This window comes from Anastrepha ludens, chromosome 3, assembly GCF_028408465.1.
Source record: "Anastrepha ludens isolate Willacy chromosome 3, idAnaLude1.1, whole genome shotgun sequence".
NCBI lineage: Eukaryota > Metazoa > Arthropoda > Insecta > Diptera > Tephritidae > Anastrepha > Anastrepha ludens.
In genome coordinates this window covers 27,696,660-27,715,668 of record NC_071499.1, presented here as the reverse complement: position 1 = coordinate 27,715,668, position 19,009 = coordinate 27,696,660, and the positions used below count along the sequence as shown (strand labels likewise).

The following is a 19,009-nucleotide window of genomic DNA, read 5'->3' as shown; positions in this document are numbered from 1 at the left end:
TCGAGAACAAAAAGAAATCGATAGGTGCCGAATCAGGGCTGGAATTCAATCTTTTGAGTGCTCAAAAACTCTCTTGTGTGTGCCGATACGTGGGAGCTCGCATTGTCTTGGTGGAGTCGTCTTTGGTGGTTTGTTTTTCTTTAATTCTTCGAAAACTTCTGGCCGACAAATGTTAATTCGCCATTCAGAATTAACTGTTTTAGATTTTTCTAAGGGCGTCTATTTGCTTTAAGGTGCTTCTTCCGCGACAATTTTTGTTCGATTAAGTTCTTTTTGGAACACCCATACTGTCGTTGGTTGTTTTGTTCCGTTTTGTTCCCGGCTCATATGCATAGGCCCAAGATTCGTCACCTGTTACGATGTAATAGACTTGCTATAAACTACCGCGGTTAACTTTCTTCGACACTTCTTTACACCAATCGACACAAGTGCCTTTTTGGACAATTGCCAAATTATGCGGTATCCAACGAGAACAAAGCTCCTTGGCAACCAAATGCTCATGAAATATTGAATGCATGCTGGCCCCACTAATGTGCAAGGATGCCTCTATCTCGCGATTTGTCACATGACAGTCATGAGTTATCAATTGACGCCCAGCATTGATTGTTTCCGGATGGGGTACACGAAATTCATCGTACAAGGATCGACGGCCACGTGAGCGAGTTGTACCAGCGTTTCACTGGGGCTAAAAGTAGTGGTTCAATGTCAGAAGTCGAAGTAAGTTGGTCAATGCACTCCTGTCTCAATAATCCACGTTGAAAATTGTAATAAATCATGGCACGAAAAATTTCACGAATTAATTCCATCTTTTGGGCAAAACGAATTTCTCAACTCATTGAAAAAAGAAACAATAAAGTTCGTAAGTGAAAACATTAAATGTAAGTTTATGCTTAAAAATACCAAACTTTTCGATAAAAATATCGAATTACAGCTTATCACACGAGGTGTTGCAAAGGTGATAATGTCAAAGGCAACCCTCGTATTAGCTAAATATTTCTCCTAACCATAACTCAAAGTTACAAGGTACCTCCGAAAAGTTACAAAACTTAAAGGAAGAAGCCATCCGGTGCTGTTGTCGTAGTGGAGGAGAGAAAATGGATCTAGGCTGGAGAACTGCCTCAGGCTATCCCCAAAAGGCACTCTAAGGAACTCAAAGGCCTAGCCATCAAATCCGAGCATTTGAAAAAAAAAAGTGTTCAACAGTATATTTCTCTGCAGAATCCTCACAGCTTCTGCAGTGGGAGTTGTACGTAAGTCCAAGCTTCGCCGCATTTGCTCCGATCACCCATTGACCGGTGCCTACCGCTATGAGTTTGGGAATTGAATAGCGGGGATCTCCTTTGGTCAAGGGGACACAAATCGGTTCTGTCGACCCCTTCTTAGCAAGCTTTATATTCAAATGCCTATACTTTCATATGCCCTGGAACTTAGATAAGAAAAATATTTCCAGCACATGTTCGAGACTTTTTATCTCCTTCTTACAGGAGTTGACCAGAAGAAAACTGCAACATGGCGACGACAGGACCTTCATCGCAGTTGGACTATCGGAAAAGATACTTATGTCTCCCTCCCAACAGCGGTTCCTAAGCATTTTGCATGCCTACAGAATCGCTAAAAAACACTATTAGTTTTCTGAGACTGAAATGTTGGCTGATTTAGAGAAAACCCCCGCTCACACTCCAGATTCCATCTCGGATCCGTCGCTGGAAACAGAGGTACCTATGTTCGCGCAGGCTCTCACTTCCTTCCAATCCCGCCTGCTTGGAAAGATACAAAAATTGTTCAAAATTTCATCAAAGCTTTTTGCAAAGCAAGTTGAAACTTTTTAACAAGAATTTTTTGAATTTTTCTGTGTATGCTGTTTTATAGCCCATCGAATTTTAATGCATAGAACAAAGAACAAGTTTCAAATAACTTCAAAATACCGTTTATTTTTGGTAAGTTTTTTTTTTTTGTTAACTGTGCTACTTTAAGTACTTTTTGTCAAAAAAGTACCGGGCATTGTTCAATAAAACGCAAAATAATTGTTTTATTTTGTCGCGAATTCTTCTTAATGACCTCTATCGACTCAAAGCGGCGTCCGCGGAGTGGCAATTTAAGTTTTGGGAAAAGGAAAAAATCACAGCCGACTAAATCCGGTGAATACGGTGGTTGTTCGATGATATTTGTCGAGTTTTTGGTCAAAAATGTGTTCACAATATGAACCTTGTGAGACGGTGCGTTATCATGGTGCAAGATCCATAAGTTTTCTTTCCACAAATTGGGCCGTTTCCTACGCACATTCTCTCTCAAACGTCGCATTAGATACTTCCAAATAATATTCTTTATTTGCCGTAGAACCATTTGATTCGAATTCCGAATGTACAACATTCCAGCAAAAAAATGTACCCTTTCGGAAAACCATTTGCCGTTCGGCGTCGGCTGAAAACTGTAGGTCCCGCCATTTGTGGAACAACATCAAGACGCCGGCACAAATAGAAGGAGAGGCTCGGCCAAACACCTAACAGAAGTGTACACGCCAATTATTTATTTATTTTACCGGAAGATTAGGAATTTTTGCAAAAGGTGTCGTACGTCAATCATATTTAACACTTGTGAACCTGACAGCTGCAGTACACAAACAAACAAGCAATGGGGCGCATAAAGGTCAAAAGAAAGATTTCCTTCACTTGCATACGTCCAGCAAGCCCAAAAATGCGCTAAAAGAAAAACTGTTTTTAGACGGGATAACAATATAAATAAATATAAAAAAATTGTATACATTGTTTATTAGTACAAAAACAAACTTTATAAAAAAAATGTATTTAAATTTTTCTTTACAAAAATTAGTATAAAAAAATCACGTAACCCACAGTACCATAAAAAAATTGCTTCAGGGTCTGCATCATTTCTCCTTCAAATGTTGATGGAAAAAAAATTCTTGTAAAATAAAGTTGTACAGTGTGGGCCAAATAAGAACTACTAATGTTAAACACAAATAACTTTTGCAATAATCATTTATTTTGGTTAATTGCTTTTATACATTGAATATATTTTATGGAAATTATGTATGAAATATTACATCAGACAAATGTCCACCATTTTTCTCGATACAAAGATTGGCTCTTTTTAACGCGTTTTCTTTCCATTACACCACATAATGTTTCTGGGTGAAGGCTCAGTATTTCGTCTCGAATATTTCGCTTCAGCTCTCTAATAGTCTCTGGTTTATTAAGATATACTTTGTCTTTTAAATATCCCCATAAAAAGAAGTCGGGCGCAGTCAAATTTGGCGAACGAGGTGGCCAAGGGACATCTGAATTTTTGGAAATCAGACGTTCGCCAAAAATTTCACGCAGCAGGTCCATGGTTTGCCACAGGTTGTTGAAACCATTGGCCGCAAAAAGTTTTCAATCAATGTTCTGTAAGAAGCTCCTGAAATCGAGTCCGGCATTTCATCCTCATTTTCGAAGAAATATGGACCGATAACTCTAGGGGCCATAACACCGAACCAAACAGTACATTTAGATGGGTGCAACTGATGTTGGTGTGGTGCCCTTGGATTTTCAGAGCCCCACAATCTACAGTTTTGTTTGTTGACATAACCATTTAAATGGAAATGCGCTTCATCCGACATCAAAAAATGTTGCCGATATTTACGCTGCGTTAAAACAATTGATCGTTGACAAGAATAGAAAAACTCGATAATTTTAACGCGTTGTGGTGTACTGTAGGGTTCCATAATAAATTTCCAACCATTCAATTATAACCTACAAAAAGAGAAAAATAAATATGTCAAAAAATAAAAAAGTTATTTGGGCTTAACATTAGTAGGTCTTATTTGGGCCACCGTGTAGTTATAGTCTGTCGACCCGGATTTTTTGAATTTCGAAAATTTTTGCAATTTGCGGCATTTTAAAAAAAGTGTGCGTTTTGCGTTATGTTTATAAAATTTTTTAATAAAAATATCAAAAATCCGGCTCGACAGACTATAGAGAAAACCCCATTCGAATATTTTAAAAAACATCAAAAAATATTAAAAACTGTATAAGTTATCATGCAGACCCTGCCGAAAAAAGTAATTTCGAGGAAAAACGAGTGGTAATGGCCAGCTGCCTCAAACGAGGGACAGCTACCTAGGCGCATCAAACTCTCGTCGGGCAGTTACATAACTTTGTATCTGTGGGGAATTTCCACAATCGACTTCCAGAAATACGCCTAAAACTATAAAGAATAATAATCTGTAAAAACAAAATCGAGTTTTGGAAAACTTTGAACGTATGTAACCCCCATGATTCAATTATTAAAGGTTTGCTCACCAGTGACATTCGATTTTTGACACTCCCTTACAAAAGGTTGTATTTAAGAAGGTGAATAGCGTGGAAAATATTAATCCTTTCTGGTAAAAATGGCAGCAAAAAAGTATGTTTTCACTTAAATGGAGAGAAACTGCGAACGGGTTAAAAAATAAATTTTAATTAATATTTTAAAGTAAAGAATGGTACAAATATAAGTTATAAGGGAAAATTGCCAAGCCTAATATTGTATTAAAACTAGAAATTATTTCACTTAATCCAAGATTTTATTTTGTCTATTCAATTTTAAATTTAAAACCGATCGCGAAATGTGAAGTTTTGCTAATATGAAACTTTTCTGTTAAAAAGAAATGAATATTTGGCACGTACAATTCTGTTAGGTGTTTGGCGGAGATCCTCCTTCTATTTGTAGCGCGCGTCTTGATGTTATTCCATAAATGGAAAGACCTACGGTTTTATGTGGAACTTTTTCATGCTGGTACTGTGCTTTGCTAGGTCTCCTCTGGATACTTCATCCATCCATGGGAAGGTGGGCTCATTGGAAACAAGTGCCGTCAATCCCAACTTTTTTATAATGAGGCCTGAAATGTTATCGATCGCGTTGGGACTATCCAATTATTCTCCCTTTGCAAAACATGAATTCCGTCTAAATCCCCACATCATAAGAAATAAAGCTTTGTAAATTCTCCACTCATCGATCTCGGATTGCCTCAATTACTCTATCATGTCCTGACTTAAGCGGTGTGTATTTCATGTCATACTACCATAGACCTGAACATACCGATGAAAACTCTTAAGCGAGTTGTTGCGCGTAAGCAGACCATTTTCAAAATGAAATGTTTTTTCTACAAATTTTACTTTTCCTCCACTTTTACTCAAAATTTCTAGAGCTAGCAACCAAGTGTCTTGTTAAGGGAGCCGATTTGTCAAGAGAGAACGAGAAAGCTGCTTACTGAGCAACCCATTTATCATTGAATCATTTGTAACCACTTCAAACCATTTTTTTATTTTGATGATCTAAAAAATTATCCGGAAAACTAAATTACATGATTAATCATGCCACCTTGTGTTTATATAGACTAAATAAGTATCATGGCTTCTAATTTACTGCGATTATTGTATTCATATCTTTAAATAATTTTAATTCAATTTTATTTTGCAATTCTGATGCCATTATTTGTTTGGTAATTCAGGATATGCGGCATTTGTCGTTACAAGCACTTTTTAACCGGCGCAGGAGGCGTGCGCCTCCCCATTCCGTTAAATATTTTTTTGGACACGGTAGCTCGTACACACATACCTACATTCATACATGCTTACAAACATATAATTAATGGCTGAAAACCCAAATTTTCTGCCAGCCTATCCATTGAATTTCAACCAAACGATTAATTTGACGAAATCAACAAATTAAAAATTCTGTTTATATGTCAAATCGCGCGAACGATTAAAGGGAAATTCTAATGCAGTTTCACGCCTACACAAAATTAAACGCTAAAATGTATTCCAACAGATTTTATAAATACCACTTAACACCAGCAAAATGCCAGTACTCCCAGTATTCAGCGTACATCTGGACAACTAAACTAAAAAAAAAACAGAGTTCATTCGAGGAAGTCAGAATTTCTTGAGAATGCTTTTCAATCCGAAGCCGTTAAAAGATCCAGTGCACTTTAAATTCCCTTTACAGTGCATTTGGTTAAAATTAAATGGATCGTGGCCGTTAAAGCGCAAAATGTCCAATGCATTGGAAAAATATTTTAGTTTTCTATACAGCACTTGGGCCTGGTACGTCGTGGCCATGGTTGGCATAACCATCGGATTCCAGAGTGCATTTCTTGTGACGACTTTCGGCAATATAACGGTGACCACCGAGAACGGCTGCACTACGTTTATGGGCGTATTGAATTTTGTACGCTTACTGCACTTACGACTGCGCCAAAAGGAGTTTCATGAATTGATTGCGCAATTCGTGCAGCATATCTGGATTACTAAGTCTGTGCATAGTTTCAAAAAATTCAGCAAAAAAAAAAAATTATAAGAGAAAATAATTAAATTCTTATTATTAAATATTTACTTTGAACTTTTCTTACTTTTTCTTATTATTTCTAAATGTTCATTGGCAATTCACAGATCTTCGCAAGTGTCCATTGAGCGCGGTTGTGCCCGCAATATGCGCGTATATCAAGTGATTTCAGTTCTGCAATCCTGCCTCATCACAATGTATTGCGTTATGCCATTGGTCGAGCTCTATATGCTAAGCGTGAATCATCCGCATGACTTGGACTCCGTTGCCAAACCATTTCCTTATAAAATGTTGTTTCCCTACGACGCCAATCATGGCTGGCGTTATGCGCTCACCTATTTGTTCACAGCCTGGGCTGGTGTTTGCGTGGTGACTACGCTCTTCGCTGAGGACTCCTTATTCGGCTTCTTCGTCACCTATACTTGTGGCCAATTTCGCATTCTACACAATCGCATCGACAATATTATACCCGATTCGTATGCAGCGGTTCAAGCTGGTCGCGGTACGGTGGATGATTATCAGCGTGAATGCGTCCGACGGCTGGACAGAATTGCGGCCAAGCATAGCATTTTATTCGAGTGAGCAACTAGCCACTGAGTGTGAGAAGAGTGTATAAAAGGGTGGGAGTTTTTTGTTTCTTTAATCTTTCAGTTTCGTCAATCTCTTGGAGGAGTTCTTCAGTCCGATTTTGCTGGTGAATTTTCTGATTTCATCCCTTTTAATTTGCATGGTGGGCTTTCAGTTAGTGACGGTAAGTGCACAGTGGTGTGATGATCAAGCAAAAAAATAAAATTTAATTAACATTTCCTAACTAACAAACGAACAAACAAGAAATTACTTCAAAAATTTGTATCATAAAAATCTCATTGCAGATGAAGAATATGTTTATAGGAGACTACATCAAATTTTTGGTATACATTTTCTCGTCCCTCTCTCAACTCTTTGTGCTTTGCTGGAACGGCGATAAAATAATTCAAAACGTTTGTATTCTAAATCCATGCTAAGCTTAAAAAACATGCTTCATATTTTTACGAATTGGAGTTGAAGATTTTCCTACTTTGTTTAAGAGTTTTATTTTCCAAAAAAAAAAAAACAACCTGGTAGCGCTCTCAAAAAATTAAAAAAAAAACAGATTCTGAAAAGCCTTAGGGGGTAGTCAGAGGCCCGAAAAAATGATGATTTTCATTAATTTTCTTTTGCTAGTCAATTATTTTATTCTGCAAAACTAAAAACATAGCATTAATACTATACATCATGTTTCGAATTGACTTTAGCAAAATTAAAAAAAAAAAATTAATAATTGTAAAAGTAACCGCTGTTTGTGTGGAGCCCGTTTCTCCAGAATTCCCTTGCGGTGATCATCACAAGTCCTTGGAGATTCAACTAATATCAATCGGACAAGAGAAACTAGTTTTATTAATAGATAATCATGTGCCTGATCGAAGCATTTTGTTTTTCAAAATTAACAATATGGCGGCCTCAGGAAATATTTTGCAGATTTTCGAGAAAAAATTGACAATTAAATGTTTAAAAAAAATTTAAATTTAAAAAAAAAAATCCTTCGATCAGGCACGAGTTTTTTATGTTTTTCGAAAGCAGTATAAATTTTATTGAAATCTACCAAGCGGTTTTTAAAATTACAGTGATCACCAGTTCAAAAAACATAGTTTTGAGAAAAACGCATTTAAAGTTTTGCTATCTGCTCCGGAGCGCCCGAGCGCCCTTTGTTAATTGCTGAATAACTCGAAAAGTAAAGGATTTTTTAATATATATATATATATAATTGGCGCGTATACCCTTTTTAAGTGTTTGGCCGAGCTCCTCCTCCTATTTGTGGCGTGCGTCTTGATGTTGTTCCACAAATAGAGGGACCTACAGTTTGACTCCGAACGGCAGTTACTTTTTATGAGGAGCTTTTCCATGGCAGAAATACACTCGGAGGCTTGCCATTGCCTGCCGAGGGGCGACCGCTATTAGAAAAACCTTTTTCTTAATTTTTTTATCTTTCGCCGAGATTCGAACCGATTCTGAATTTCGAATGGTAGTCATGCACCAACCCATTCGGCCACGGCGGCCGGGTTTTTTAATAAGAGGTGTTATTTTGATATTCAAAGAAAAATGCTATTTTTTAATATATTATATTATAAATGATCGGATATTTATTTCATTAGTGGAAAATAACATCAGGCAAATGACCACCACGACCACGACGCTTACAGGACAATATCCTTTTCAAGAAATTTTCCATAACCGAATTGCAAAGTGGCTGCCCTATGTCCTCGATAGCCTCACGGATTCCATCTTTGAGCTCTTGAATCGACCCTGGGCTGTTGGCGTAGACCTTCTCTTTCACGTGACCCCAAAGAAAAAAGTCACAAGGTGTTAAATCACAAGATCTCGGTGGCCAATTGTGATCGCTTCTTCGAGAGATAAAACAGTCCGGAAACTTTTCCCGTAAAAGACCAATGGTTTCGTTGCTTGTGGGGTACGTAGCGCCGTCTTGTTAAAAATAAACGTTGTCCAGATCAATACCATCCATAAAAAATCGTTAATCATCTTTCGATAGCGCATTCCATTCACCTGTAACGCCTGTTATTAGAAAACCCTATATTTGTCGGATTCACTTCAACTTTAAGAAAATGCAAAAAAAAACCCAATTTTTTGATAATTCTGACTACCCCTAACTCCTCAAGATAGCACAGGCTGGATATGCAGTCACTGATAAACAGTCACTCACATCTTATTTGGTACAGATACATTTTTTTTGTTAAGTGTTCTATAGGTATTTCATAATATCATATTTTGCGAAAATGGAAAAACAGAGTATGCAGATATTTTATTTATTTTGTTTTGTTTAATTTCTCAGCATAAAATACAAAAAGTGTCCACTAATTTAACTGTAATCCAAAAAAAAAACATACAGAGAATTCACACCACAGCTTAAATGATACAGTTAAAAAAATTACCGCTATTCCGGCGCAAGTTTTAATAAACGAAATTATATTTTTAGTATGCAAGAGTTTGTAGATGTGAGTTTGATATAAAGGAATTTTAAATTTTATGTACGCTTTTTTTAACCGTGGGACCCCGTAGTTCGAAGAATACTACCAACAAGGTGCTAATACAAGGTGAAATGTCTGAACCCTTCCAGGCCCTGTCTGGTGTTAAACAAGGAGACGCATTGTCCGCTCTGATTTTCAACCTTACCTATGTTGCACACAGTTCCAAAAGAAATTAACTTGTCCGGAACAATATTTGACAAAGATTTTCAAATATGTGCTTATGCTGACGACGCTCTCATCATAGCAAAAAACAAAAACAAACTATACAACACAATTATTGTTGTGATTCGCATATTCAAGCTGCTAGAAACAAAAGAAAAATTATAGGACTGCATGTCAACGCCGAAAAAACTAAATTTATGCTTCGCTCAGCACGTAATATGGATGCCAACAATCTAGCTATAGATGATTTTGTTTTTGAAAGTGTAAGTGTAAAAAATTCAAATACTTAGGATTCGTTCTATCAGCGAGTAAATACACATCAATTGCAATAGATAAAAGAATAAAATCTGCTAAAACGACGTACCATGCAAATATAAAATTGGTCAGAATCAAAGGTTTTATCACGAATGCAGAAAATCAAAACGTATAAAACTTTCTTACTTATGGTGCTGAAATCTGGACACTGAAAGTTAATGATATAAACCAGCTATTGCGATTTGAAAGAACCATAATGAGAAAAATCTACTCTAATAATCGGCTTGAAAACGGCACGTTGGCATCCGTTACAACAACAAAATTGAAAACCTTAGTTGTGGTGAAAATGTAATACGTTTCATTAAAGCGCAGCGGATTAGATGGATTTTCCACATCATAAGAATGCCGAACTAAAGAATCCAAAAAAGGGTGTTTACTTTGCGTTCAATTGGAGGAAGAAAGAGAGGCCGACCAAGAAAGAGTTGGCTTGATGACGTCGAAGCAGACTTAAAAGCGATGAACGTTCGTAACTGGAGAAATAAGGCAAGAGAGACACTCAATGGGAGGAGGATTGTTGATGAAGCTATGGTCCACCACAGACGGTGAAGCTTAGAGAAAGAGAGAGACCCCGTATTTCGATAGAAAAGTACTCAATTTATGATTTAGTTTTGCAGCATTTCAAAAAAGAAATGTCGCACCGTAAAAGCTGAAATTGCACATTCAAGTTCGTTCACCTAATTTAATGCTTTATGCATGGACATCGTACGGTAAATAAGGGACGACAGGCCCCAAATAAACTTCACAGGGAAAGAATGTCAGTGGTTAGTGCGCCAATTGAAGAAAGATCCAGCAATAAGCGCTCCAAAGTTAACTGAAATGGCCAAACATTATTTAGGTACGACTTGGCGTCCAGAAACTGTTTAACAAATACTGAGGGAAACAAATTTAAGTGGTAGAATAGCCTGTAATATATCTTTCGTAAGTGCAAAGAACATAAGTAAGAAAAATACGGTTAGGGCGTGACCAGCTAATTGTAACCCTAGCATTTTGCAGACGAGGTAAAAATAAACTTCTTTGTACCAGACGACAGACTTTTTATACGGCGTGAGGCCAAAACGGAGCTCAAACCACAAAATTCGCGAGCGACTAGGAAACAAGGTTTGGGCTTTTATGTCATAAAAAGGAGTTGGAAATTTGACTTAGCAGCGAAGTAGCATTAAACAAATTTGTTTATTTGAAACTTCTGCAAGAAAATTTGGTTCAAAGCGCTAGAAAATTACAAATTGAAGATGACTTTCGCTTTTATCCAGATAACGACCTCAAGCACAAGTCAAAAATAATAATAATAAGGCCTCTTCTATTCGCCATTTTCCCTGCTCGCTATCCCTATGCTCGATTAACATGACGAAAAATTTGCATGCGAAAGCAACAACAAAGTTATCGAGTAAGATTCGCCGTTAGCGAGTATGGCTTAGCTCATTAGACTGGCATAACTTACTGTCGTACAAACACTTGTAATTTAAGGCAGCTCTATTCCCGCGTTGCCAATTGTTAATTTTTACCAGTTGCTTCTTCTATTCGCCACTTGCTAACTCTTGGCGAAAAGAGGATGCCTATAGTTAAAATGTACATAAAAATCCCCACATTGTTGAAACGTCATCGTAAATTTGTGGGTGGTTTTGCAGTCAAATATAAAAAATATGACATCCGTAACAAAACTGATCTTCAAAAGGCGATGCTTGAAGAGTAAAATCAAATTAGTCCAGAACTCACAAACAAAATTGTTGATTACATGCCACGTAGATTTCAAGCTGTAATTGGTAATAAAGGATACCCACCCAACAAAGTAGTATATAAAACTCTAAAAATTAGAAATAAATAGTGGCTCTTTTTTAGCTGTATTATTTAAGCTGCGGCATGAATTCTCTGTATGTTTTTGTTTTTTCGTTACAATTAAATGAGTGCACACTTTTTGTACTTTATGTTGAGAAGACAAAAATGAAATAAGCAAAATAAAATATGTCAGCATACTCTGTTTTTCCATTTTTGCAAAATATTATGAAATATAGAACGCTTTACAAAAAAAATCGTATCTGTATTAACAAAAAATTTGACCTACAAAAACTGACATGACCAATACCGCCGCTACAGTGTCAAATCCCTTTAATCATAAGAGCCCTTCAGACCGAGTTGTCGAAAAGTATTCGCGAATACCGAACTGTTACTCGTTCCCACGACAGTCGCCATAGGCTTTCTGCAACATTTTCAACGATTCGGCCCACAAAATCCCATTCAAAACACACAAAAAATGTTAAGACCAATTCTTTGTTTGATATTTTTATCCATAGTGAAAAAAGCAGAGCACACCTGCGGTTGACTGATTTAATTAAATGCCAAAAACAAGTTAATTGGCAGGTACGGCACAAACACAGCGACACTATAGAGGACAGTTATCTGCGCATACAACCGCAATTGCCACTAAAGTCCAAAATCGCAACAAGGTCCTCAAATCGCTTGCCGACAGCACTTGGGGCAAAGACAAAGAACTGTTGCTTTCGACATTTAAGGCAATTGGTCGGCCGGTTCTGAACTATGCTGCGCCTGTCTCGTCGCCTGGAACTAGTGACACGCAGTGCCATTCGGACAGCGACCGGTTGCCTCCTGATGTGCCCCATTCAACACCTGCATAACGAGGCACAAATGCTCCCAGTAGTGGAGCATAACAAACTGCTCAGCGAGCAGTTCCTGCTTGGATGTTACCCTAGGTTTCACCCCCGCAGACACCTGCTTGAGCCTGAGCCGCCTCCCAGGCACGTCAGGAGACACCTCTTAGACTACGCTGGAGAAATCCAGGACAAAACTGACTGCAATCTACTGGACCGGACAGTATTTAGACAGTCAATAAACGACATCCACCGGGAGACCGTCACCACCTTCATGAACTCTCGTCCTGTGAATGCCGTAATCGGAGTCCAACCACCACCTATTGCAGACGTAGAGCTCCAGCTTCCCCGTGAGACTCGTGTAACACTGGCACAACTACGTTCTGGATACTGTAGCAGGTTAAACTCCTACATAACCAGAATTGACCCCGACATTCCAAACACATGTCCGGCATGTGAAGGTACCCCGCACGACACTAACCACCTCTTCGCATGCCCCCTAAAACCGACTCATCTAACACCCCTGTCCCTCTGGACCCAATCTGTCGAAACAGCATGTTTCCTGGGCCTACCCCTAGATGAGCTAGACGAAGACGACCGGTGATATGCCCTACACTGACGGGGCTACCATTACTGTTAAAACAACAACAACAACAAGGGCAGTTGTACCAACATTGCAGCAAAAAAAATGTAGACATTTGTGTAACGCGCGCTTTTTAAAAGAACAATTCCCGATATTTTTTGACAGAATGTAAATGTCTTTTCAAATGAAAGGTAAATGAATCTAACTTTTAAAGAAATTATATTTAAATTACGCTCATTGGGCAAACTTTCGACGAAAATCGTTTAATTTAACTGTTTTCGTTGTTTCTTTCATTAAAACTGTATTTTCTGAAAAACTCACACAAAAGTAGAAGTATTTCAATTACCTTCCAAATGGTGTACTTAGTGTTGTTGTAAAGGGTCAAGTAGTTTTCCAGATGATATAATAGATTTTAAAATGCCTAGAATCGCCTTTTAGCCTTTCATATCTCCTCGTCTTCTAGTTTCCAAATACGTATTTGAGTACCGTTGTAGTCAGCATAAAGTCTATCGAATCTGATTTTTAGCTTTTTTCTAGCGAAACGGAGCGATTTTCTGTACTTTTCTTTGTTTTGTAGGCTACCGGACAACACGGTAGTGCTCGGGTTCGAAATCCACTGTTGTTATAAAATTTCAAATGATAGGGAAGATTTTTTCTGATTTCGGTCACCCCTCGGCAGGCAATGACAAACCTCCGGCGGGGTAAAACTGTAGGTCCCTCCATTTGTGGAACAAAATCAGCTCGGCCAAACACCCAAGAAAATTCGTGGCAAAAAACGCAGCAAGAACTAACCATAAACATGTTGCTGGCAACATTGTTGTAGGCAACTTTTCATGCTTCCGCTGGAATTATAGAAATTGCATTGATTGAAGTGAATAAAGTCACATGATGCACGCGACCATGCGATGTGATATACTGATGTGATATAACGATGTGTTATAATGATGTGACATAATGAACCTAAATTGATAGAATTGAAAACATATTCGTTCTCATTTGAATATTTGTTAACAAATTCTTACGTTTTTATTATTTTGATCTACATTTGTATGTATAAACAATAATTCTTACATTTAACTCCCTAGTCACTTGAGATGGCCAACCATTTGTATTCATGCAACTGGGAGAGTGATATTATATTTACCGATACCAGAGTAGAAAATAATGTCGGAAATAATCCACAGTCGCTGAAGTCATTGCCAACGGTTTATTATTCGACTGATTCAATCTTTCGCAGGAAGCTACAGTTTATGATTTTGCGCAGTCAACGACAAACCTGCATAACGGCCATGAAGTTCTCAACATTGTCCTTAAACAGCTTTTCAGGGGTATTCGAAATTATTACAAGCATGCATATATACATCAATAGTAGCTATATATTTATATTCTATTTGTAGTTAATGAGCTCATCCATGAGCTATTTTGCACTATTGCAGAGCTTCTACGAGAATGAGGAAAATTAACAAGTGGCAGTGCGTTGCTCTGAGAACCAATATTTGATTATATAAAACCACTTCGTCACCGACAATTTGTTGCTATACGCTACCAACCGTTTATATATAACATTTAAGCTTACTTTGCGAACTCTTGTAACATTCAATTAACAGTAATACATTTCGCTATTAACAAAAAGAATTGAGAGTTTTAATTATGAAGATCAACTTTTGTGTAATAAATCAGTTGTTCTTCATTTCACGCTACAGTTGCCGATCATTGTATGGGTGTGCCTGACGCCTCTTTAGCTTCAGTCAACGCTCTGGCTTGGTGTGTGAATACTGGAACATTGATACCCTAAAGCACATTTTTGAAAACTTTAAAGAACATCTTACCCCACACACAACACACAAATTCAATACCTGCATTTTAGCCGAACGGATAAATGCCTTATTCGAAGTCACTGTAACCGCTTTCATTTGCATGCCGAAGGCGAAAATCTTCAAGCTTCGTTGATTTATTTTACCGCTAAACTTAATCACAGCTAATTCATCTGGCACAGTTGCCACATCTGGTAGAACTTCCACACGTGCCATCAACTCTGTAGCACGTCGATGCTCCTGTGGACCCGCCAGCAGCGAAATGATCTCCTCAAATGAGTTGTATGCTGTTTGGCAGCAAATAAGACGTTTCCCTTAAAAAATAAACAAAATTGTTGAAAAATTACCTACACGTACAATTTCGACTGCAAATGCATACCCTCAAATAGGCTATCCAAAATCGGTTTTAAAGGCGCTTGGCGTTCTTTTTCTGCCTGTTCGGTAAGTATGGACTCACGAAATATCCAATTACAGCTGCCATTGCAAACATTGCTAATATACGCTAACAGCGTAGTGATGTCTATATTAAGAGTGCTCACATTTAAAATGTCTGCACTCTGATCACAGTCCGAGGGTTCGGCTACCGAAGCTATTTCGATGCCTATCTCTTGCAGTTCTTCAATCAGCGCATTGTCAATGGTTTGGCTGAAATAGAAAACCACCTAAAAGAAGTGCATGGGTGAGTAAATGGGATGTGAAAATCAATTGCGCAAACATGCCTTTGGCGGCTTGAACATGCACAAATGTTGCGCGCTGGCTTCTACAAACTCTTGCGCTTGGTCTAATATGCTACGCGCACCATAACTGGCCGCGCCTTTGGCCGCATCTGTCAATGATTTAGAGTTACGTGCAATTGCTGTGGGGATGAAATTAAATGAATTATTTTATATTGATATTGCAAAATTAAATTAGTACTTACCTTTGATCCACTTCAAACCATTCTCACAGACAATGTCCACGCGCAACGGGTTATTACGTCCCTCAATTGGAAATCCACAATCGACGTGTACTACCTCTCGCTGCAATTTCACGATCTGCACCAGGAAGGCGTAGTGCGTTAGATTGCTGCATTGCACGTGATTTAGCTTGAGAGTTGCATTCTTAATAACCTGGCAAAATAAAAAATTACAATAACAAAAATAATGTTAAGCATATGTATATCCTTGGCTGATGTTTAAGGGGTTATATACAGTTAGAAGACCGAAAAAAGCGAATTTTCCAGAAGTTTTTCTGAGAAAACTTAAATTTATTGATTTAAAAATTTGTACACATATTATGTTATCTTTTAAATGTATTTTAAGACTTAGTGTTAGTAAAAATAATTATTTGGAAAGGAGCTACAGCTGATCTCCAGGAGCTTCTCTCAAAAAAGTCGTTATGTGGTGACTACTATATCTCTGAACTGGATCCTCTGAAATTAAAAAAACCAAACCGATTTCGTTAAATTAATGTTAAAGCTAGTAATTAATCGAAGGAATAAAGAAAATAAATTTTTTTGAGAAAATGGGGGTTTCTCAAAAAAAAAATTTATTTTTGACCAAAATTTCGGCCTTAAATTGTTTGTAATAAAAAATTTTTATCGGTAAGACAAAATTAATTACAAAAAATATATTAGCCGTTTTCGAGTAATGTTGGTCACCGACTTTGAAAACACCATTTTGAGAAAATCGCGTTTAAGGTTTGAAAAGCACTTTCCATAGGATAATTTTGTTTTTTCAAATTCGCGTACAACTTCGAAAATATTCAGTGGAGCCATATTAAATTTTCTCTGTGTATTATTAAATATATCTATATTAAGGGGGGAGCCTCATGTAGAAGCCTCAAAAAATCGATTTTTTTTCGATAATCTCAAAATATAGAATCTTAAGAATATATTGTGAAATTTCCATGCGGAAATTCCCAATATTATAGCTTCTATATCCCATTAACTATGTAGAGAGCGGCCCGCGCGCTCCTGTAGCTAAAACTTTAAAGTCATTTATTTCGAAACTGTATTTTTAAAAACTGCTCGTATTGTAAGTCAAACAGTTATCGACTGATTTGTTTTAAGTTTGGTGAGGGCTTTTTGTACATTACTATCGGAAGGATAAACCTAAAATTTCAGATATTTCGCGTTGATAAATTACTTTTTGGGGGTTAAAATTGTCAATAAAATAGCTCTAAATTCTGACTTTTTTCAAAGCCTTATTTTATAATTAATTTTATACTTGTTTTTTTTTTTTAATTTTATAGATTCATCCTTTCCGTTAATATGTTATAAAAAAACCAATTTCATTTTTTTGTTTCAGATCGATAGATTAAGAGTAATAAATAGAGCAGTTTGGGACATCGCGCCGTAGGCAGCCGACAAGAAATGATCCTGAACCGCCATTTTGGGGGAAAAAATTAAAACAATTTTTTTTGCACTCTCGAAAGGTTATATAAAGTTGTGTTAAAGCTTTAAAATAATATTATTATTTTATCACCTTTAAAAATATGTTTAAAAAATGGCCGATTTTGATACGATAGAAAGAGTTGTTTCTAAAGCGGTAGCCCCTCAACAGGCAATGACAAACCTCCGCATGTATTTATGCCATTAGCCGTTCGGGAAGGTGGCTTAAAACTGTAGGTTCCCCCATTTGTGGCTAGACATCAAGACCCCAAATAGGCGCACGATCCAAAAGGCGTGTAAGCGCCAATTATATATATATATATTTACATATATATGGATCATCACCACAAAATCCTAGAACTCCGGTGTCCAACATAGGGCCACTTTGTGGTTTCATTAATCTAAAAAAAATTTAGATTAATAGGTGTTTGGCTTACCGCACCCGATTCTGGTACTGGTACTGGCACTGCCAACTGATTCTCCAGACCGGTAATCAGTTATACTGTTATACTGGATGGGGACAGCATTTCCTCTGTGTGGGGTGTTAAAGTTATACCGCCTGTGCTCGGTTGTCAGAGCCTCGTTTGCTCAGACAGAAGGTACCGCGTGAAGGTGAGGTTGACAGTTGGATGGGATAGACTGTATATTCGCATCACCACGCAAGCTGCCCATATATATAAAATATTGGGTCCCATATGCATAGTAAAACCTGTTTGGCCTGCACAGCCGCTTTATTTACATCTACAAAGCCAAGGCTACATCTACATAGAGCAACCACACGACATGCACATGCGCTGCCAGGCTTAAGGATTCCTAGGCCTTTTAGGACTGTAGATAGAAGTTATGTGTTTTGGCAGATTTTAAAATGTTATTTTATCTGTTATGTGACCATAGATTAGTTTTGGTGGGCTTGCTTGTGATGATGTTCTGCCACTGCGCCGTGTGTACTCGCTTGTGTCCCGGAGCTTCAGTATGCGGGTTCGATAACGCAGCAACAGAGCTAAGCTACCATCATAACAATCGCCACACAAGATAAATTAAATAAATTGCACACGGGAAAAATTAAAATCTGCCAACATATGTACATAACTTCCCCCTACAGCAAGCACTAAACGTACGCTCGCCATTTGAACGCGCCATCGGAATTGGTTAAGTTTCAAATCCGGCTATCGCTTGTCCCTTCAATGGCAACACTTCATTAATCACGACATCGATTTTGATACTAAAAATTCAAAAATCTTTGGAAATATTAGTTTGCATTTCAAACAAGTTTTGCTTGCATTGAAAAAATATTGATATAATCCACTATTGACAACACTTCTTTACCTTCTTCAAGAACTTGACTTCCTGACTGATTTTACGCTGAATTTTTTGTACACCGCCAATTTGGACATATTCCTCCAATTCTTCAATTAGCTCATGACCAAGTTTTATTTTCTCGTCGGCACGATTCACAAGTTCCTCAAAGGAAATTTCATTATCCATTGCAAAAACTAAACTTAGCAAACCCTTCCATACGAAAAATGAATATGAATCAGCTGTGCTGTGACAACAACACAACTACGGGAAAATGACAATGTGACTAGCGTCAAATAAAAATCCCCCAAAAACAGAAGAAAAAAACACTGCAAGTTTCAAAGACAAATTAAAACTTTATATGTAATATTTTGATAGGCTACTAATTAATTAAATATCTTACAGAAATTTATAATTATAAGTAAATGTTGTTATTTTATAAAGAGTTACATCTTATTTATGCCAATCATCTCTACAATCTA

At 37.4% G+C, this 19,009-nt stretch overlaps 2 protein-coding genes across 2 annotated transcripts; one reads left to right on the top strand and one right to left on the bottom strand.

Annotated features, from left to right (window-relative positions):
- Positions 1 to 5,675: 5,675 nt before the first annotated feature.
- On the top strand, positions 5,676 to 14,509 carry LOC128857248 (odorant receptor 13a). Its single transcript, XM_054092906.1, has 6 exons — positions 5,676 to 6,290; positions 6,429 to 6,899; positions 6,973 to 7,072; positions 7,194 to 7,301; positions 14,132 to 14,374; positions 14,444 to 14,509. Exons 1-6 carry the CDS (start codon positions 5,929 to 5,931, stop codon positions 14,507 to 14,509), a joined length of 1,350 nt encoding a protein of 449 aa, XP_053948881.1. The 5' UTR covers positions 5,676 to 5,928.
- Positions 14,036 to 18,773, bottom strand: LOC128857246 (UPF0415 protein C7orf25 homolog). The gene is made up of 6 exons (XM_054092903.1): positions 18,558 to 18,773; positions 15,780 to 15,969; positions 15,580 to 15,716; positions 15,240 to 15,522; positions 14,903 to 15,174; positions 14,036 to 14,837 (listed from the first exon to the last, which is right to left on the bottom strand). Exons 1-6 carry the CDS (start codon positions 18,714 to 18,716, stop codon positions 14,757 to 14,759), a joined length of 1,122 nt encoding a protein of 373 aa, XP_053948878.1. The 5' UTR covers positions 18,717 to 18,773; the 3' UTR covers positions 14,036 to 14,756.
- Between the last annotated feature and the right edge of the window lie 236 nt (positions 18,774 to 19,009).